Source organism: Branchiostoma floridae, chromosome 10, assembly GCF_000003815.2.
Source record: "Branchiostoma floridae strain S238N-H82 chromosome 10, Bfl_VNyyK, whole genome shotgun sequence".
Lineage (NCBI taxonomy): Eukaryota > Metazoa > Chordata > Leptocardii > Amphioxiformes > Branchiostomatidae > Branchiostoma > Branchiostoma floridae.
The window spans coordinates 11,812,118-11,817,511 of NC_049988.1; the positions used below are offsets into that span (position 1 = coordinate 11,812,118).

Here is a 5,394-nt window from a genome sequence, read left to right on the forward strand (position 1 = left end):
ATTAACCCCCAACTTAAAAATAATGCATGAGATTTCTTCGTTGCTCAGGTCTGGGGGCAAAGCATCTTTTTATTTCTGACAGCTCCAAGAGTCATTAGGGACAGGATTGTTTATGGCACACCCGGTTCGAAGGGTGCTTGGGGAAATTCAGAGATAGAGCACGGCTCTATAACGTGCATAGCTTGACAGGGTCTTGTAGTCACGCTTTTTACGTATTGCGCAATATCTGAATTATAACAAATCGGAGAAAATAACAAAACAGTACCGCAGTGAACGAACGCAGCAATGCCGCAAGCGTGCCGCACGTCAAGTGAGAGGGGGCCTTTAGTGTGACAGTCCTCTTGTAGGTTGTGTTTACGACATTACACGTCAAATAAATGTATTCAAATTAAGATACAAGGGTAACTTTAACGACAAAAATGACGCTTTTGAATATTCTAAAAGTATCTAACACTCTGTATGTATCAGTTGGTAGCCTTTATGTCATTCGTATTTTGCAATCTTAATTCATTATAAGATAAAGAAATCTATACTACAGTCCCCCATTAACTATGTTTTAAAATATACAGACATTTCTTCTTTCGCCATACTACCGCGATGAAGAAGGAGAATGGCAGAGATAATAACAACCTTGCGGTGAAAAATACAGTTCAACTTACCCAGCCAGAAAATAGGTTGAAAACAATGTCAATGCTCGTCGCTGGCCCATCTCCAGGAAACCGAACTGATGCTAATTCCAGACCAGCCGGTTTGATCATGTACTTGACATCCACCCTGAGTGGACCAAACTCATCATGAAATTCTGCAAAGAATTAAGTTAATTCAGTTATTATCATTAGTATACCCTATGCTCAATTAGTAACACATTATTTTATGTCATATTTATTACGTACTTCAACAGACGACATGGGGGCCGATATTAACATTGGACACGGTGTTCACGTCACCGCAAAGTGTACTGAGCAACCGAATCATACTTTATTTTGAGAAAAACTGGGGGGCTAGTGGTAAATAAAGACTTAAATGGAACGTTTTCTGTCCGTAATCATGTTTGTTGCTGGATATATGGCCTCCTTCGGTCAATATTGACCCTAAATGCTAATTGCTATCAGCCCTACAGCGTGGACTGTTAGTATAGTATAGTATGTTAGTATAGTATTAGGAGATAGAAATTCCAAAACTTCCAAAGGTTGATTACCATCATGTCTTTGTACTAGTAGCTAATTATTACATTTTGAGCTTCAAAAACGATCAGCAGAGTCAGTGGACATAGACCATACACAAACATTCATTTTTTTATTCATACCGTGCATGTGAAAGGATTCCAGTTTTCATGAATTGTATAGCATCGTTATCGACTGCCTATATATATATATATATATATATATCACCTTCATCATCAAACACTATGAGTTGTATTGTCTTTAAGTCTATGAGTTACATTTCCTCTGAGCGCTGAGACAAAGATGTTGCTTTGACTTTGTTTTATCTTTCTTTTAAATCATGACGGCTCGTTTCTAACTTGTTACGCAATCATGGTACCTTTGCAGACGACGCAAAACTTTTCCACCAATGATACCCCGTCTGCAGGAAGGACAGAGCAAACATCTGCTGGTATTTCTGCGGAACCGCTCTGGAGAAGACTCCCTGGTACTGGATTCCTTAACACGAGAAATCGATATTCCGCAATCCTTGGAAAGCTTGGGTTGACGTAGTTGGCAACTCTGATTGTGTAATTTCCGGGGACCTGCAGAATTAAACAAAACACACTTGTTTCTAGATATCATAACTCCAAATTTATAGCTCTTGTTATTATCTTGTTTTGCATATTTCCCACAATTGGGTTCTAATTGCTACGAATTCTTTACACCAGTGATAAGAACGCCTTAGTGAAAATATAATTTTTGTCGTTCAATTACCTTTGCCATTTATTTACTTTCTCTTAGTTACGGTATTCAAAATGCTCACTGTAAAAACGTTGGGATGGACTTCCAGGGTATCTTCATTGGCAACTAAGACATCGTTTGTCCAGTCGAGGCCAGGAAAGTCTGTGGGTGCTTCCTCTAGAGTCCACAAGTTAGGACCTGAATTGTCTACAGTTGGTGATATGATGAGGCGTAGCATCTTGTGTGAGATGAAGTCTCCAGGATTACAGTTTTCGGTACAACTGCAAAAACAAACCGAAAGTAGTTTGTTGCGATTGTGTATAACAGGTGTGCGTCTATAGTAATGCTGGTATATAGCAGTATCAAAACGCAAGATAACATTACGAAACAAGATAGACGTATTAAATTACAGTTACAGCATTTTTTTCGTATTGCGGCTCACTGAATGTTTTACAAGTCCTCTGGTCTTTTTTTTAAATAACTCAAAAGCTGGATGCTCAGCACTCTTTATTTTCTGGAGGTATTAGCTAGGTACCGAATTAGGGGTGGTATGGGGCCGGACTTCCAGTCACATGTAGTCCCTTAGTCAATAAACACGCTCCGTATGTGAATTGTATTGATCATCAGCATGTTACCAGTGAAAAAACAGTCTGAGAGAACATTTGCGAAAATTCAGTCGAGTCGAATGTTTTGTGTTGATTTTTCTGACATTTTTAAAACAATTTTGTATGATTTTATACGTCTAATTAACGCATGTATTCTTCTTATATTTTTCTTTTTTTCTCTCATTTTTTGTTATAAAATTTTGAAATAAAAAATCTGTCAAAGAATTGAAAAAAAAAAAGGTTGTTGTAACCCGGAACAAGACAGGACATACCGTAGCCAGTACTCCCCTAGGCCAGGTGCTCCGGCGGTGTGTATGTTGATGAAAGTAGAACCCGGTTCGTGACCCGTTGCAGTGATGACCACACTGACTTTGACAATGGAGTTCAGCGGGACAGGTTTGGTGCTGGAGTCAAATCTCAAGACACCTCCGTCTGGATCTGAACCTGGCTGTAAGTCTCCGAGAAGAGCTTCACAGGCCGATATTCCACCGCTGGTAACTAAGAACCGTTCATTATTAGGTACTTAACATACCATACCTTACCATACCTGGTACAGGAAATTAACCAAATGAATGGAAAAATAGTGGATAAGCATGTCAACTCCATGAAGATTTTTTCAAGACAAAGTTTTAAAAGTAAACTGTTCCGAGGTGAACCTAGGCCCTAGTCATAAGAAAGAAAAAAAAAACTTTTTACACGTTATCTATTATTTTACAAATTAAAAAGCCCTTTATTTCTGAACAAACAAAGCCGCATTGCTTTAAGGGCAAAGTTTTAAAATACGAGTTTCAATCGTTAAAGATCTTTGTCGGAAAACAGCACGTAAACTACCCGGCGGAGCCCCTTTATTTAATTGTGACGGTAGCTACACCGACCGGGGATTAAAACATCCGGTACATCTCCCTAAAATCCGACCGGTAATTGCCGAACACCGACCGAACGTTTAAACGGGAAAACACACCCAGGATCATTACTCATGCTCCTTGGAACCTAAAATGAGATATCAATTTTTGACCATTGCAGCAATGGTCCTACGGCATAACCTTTTACTAATTGTCACCAAGGCATGAGTTGATTTATTATTTCTATTCACTGGAAAAGAATAAATTTCATGAAAAGGGAGCGGTGGTTTTGACTTCAAAGATCAAACAAGGGTTGAGGGGGTAGGCCAGCCAAAGAGCGGTGGTTTTAAAACATACAACTACCTAAAAGAACATATATGTTCCTTTACAGCAGTACACTACCTGGTGGGTTCGGATAAGAAACTGCTTCACAGGTCCAAGCGTAGCTTAACTGATCGCTGGGAACCTGGCAATCGGGATCAGGAGACACGAGGGTCGGTACAACCCAAAACGACTGCAACGACGTCGTCCTTGCTGACAAGGCATTCATTCTCGCAGTTATGGGGAACGGTAGCACTTGCAGCCACATCTGAGCCACAGCAATGCTGGTGTGTCCGATCTCAGGTATTTTCATGGTCACTGTAACCTGAAAAAATAAACATAAACGGATACAAATCGGCTATTTTAATACGGTCATTTTCTCATTTCTTCTTAGGTCGTCGTACGATTTTTAACGTCGTGGTAGATTGACAATCAGTGACGGAACCAACAGCCAATGATAGTCTGTGACAATCTTTTCGGTAAAAATGCTGTTGAGGTTCGTACAACACTAAACAGACCGGCTCAAAAATACTCTCAACTGACAACTTGTGATTATACGATGATCGTACAACGAATGTAACCTAGAGCTTACAGGCAAAATTTGTATTTAATCAAAAAGTAAATGCTTCATTTCGTCGCATAATAACTCGAATCTATCGGTATAACTTTGCATGATAATATTCAAAAAGTAAAAAATTGGACGTGACATTGATATATCAATTTTTTTTATGGCAGAAAATATTTTCAATTCCCCTTACTAAGACGTATCACTTTGAGAACTAAGCTTCTTTATGGCAAGGAATCCTAGGGAAGGACTGCATACTTAGTTTGCTTCTTACACACCTGCACCATGAATAGGCCTAGAGGTAAGGTCTTCGGCGGTAGGTCGAGTTTCAACTGATCGGTGGCAATACCATCTTGATCCGGTAGGACCTCGAGACTCAGCCCCTCTTCTCCAAGCGACTGTGAGATGTTCCCCCTTACCGTCCATTGTACCGACACCTTGGGGCACAAATATGCGGAAACTTCAACACTTAGATGTATTCTAAGATGTCTTAGTCGCTGACTTCACTGTTGTAAACTAGAAAACTCTGTAAAATTTAGCGCTGTTCAGAAAACGAGCTGACAAAACTCGGAATTCTGCTAACTGCGGTAATACCCCCTTTCCACTAGGACGGCGCTCTCGCGGCGCTCTCTCTGCGACCTCAAATTTGGAAGAGCGCGGTGAGAGCGCGGTGGGATCGTCAAGGTCGCCATGAGAGCGCGAAGAGAGCGCGGTGGGAGCGCCATGGTCGCCATGGTCGCTATCATCTCCGCGACTGTTTTGAACCTGCTCAAAACAGTCGCCGTGAGAGCGCCGTGGACGGCGATCCACCGATGAGCGCAGAGAGAGCGCCAAGAGAGCGCACAGCGAGCGCCGTGAGCGCCAAGAGAGCGCACAGCGAGCGCGGTGAGCGCAATAGGTCTCAACAGTGGTTTATGATACCAATTTAGCTAGGACGGCGCTCTCACCGCGCTCTCTCTGCGCTCTCAACTGCAGTTTGTGAAGAAGTATATTTGACATAGACAGCAAGCGGAGAAATGTCCAAAATGTACCGGTGATGAACAATTCAACAAACTGAGATGGAATAAGCAAGATTTAAAAAAACAAACGTTTATCATTTCTCAACTTATTTTTGAATTTCAACATAATGACATTAGGTTTTCTTGTTCTCCATCTGTACAAATAGATCATTTAAG

General features: G+C 40.9%; 1 protein-coding gene across 1 annotated transcript in view; it reads right to left on the reverse strand.

Moving 5' to 3' along the window:
* Window positions 1–1,525: 1,525 nt before the first annotated feature.
* Window positions 1,526–5,394, reverse strand: part of LOC118424882 — an 11,047-nt gene continuing 7,178 nt past the window's right edge. The window contains exons 6-10 of the mRNA XM_035833689.1: window positions 4,498–4,656; window positions 3,736–3,979; window positions 2,764–2,989; window positions 1,969–2,167; window positions 1,526–1,747 (exon numbers count right to left, since the gene is read on the reverse strand). Coding sequence (XP_035689582.1) covers window positions 1,526–1,747; window positions 1,969–2,167; window positions 2,764–2,989; window positions 3,736–3,979; window positions 4,498–4,656 — 1,050 coding nt within the window. The remainder of the gene's footprint in view (window positions 1,748–1,968; window positions 2,168–2,763; window positions 2,990–3,735; window positions 3,980–4,497; window positions 4,657–5,394) is intronic.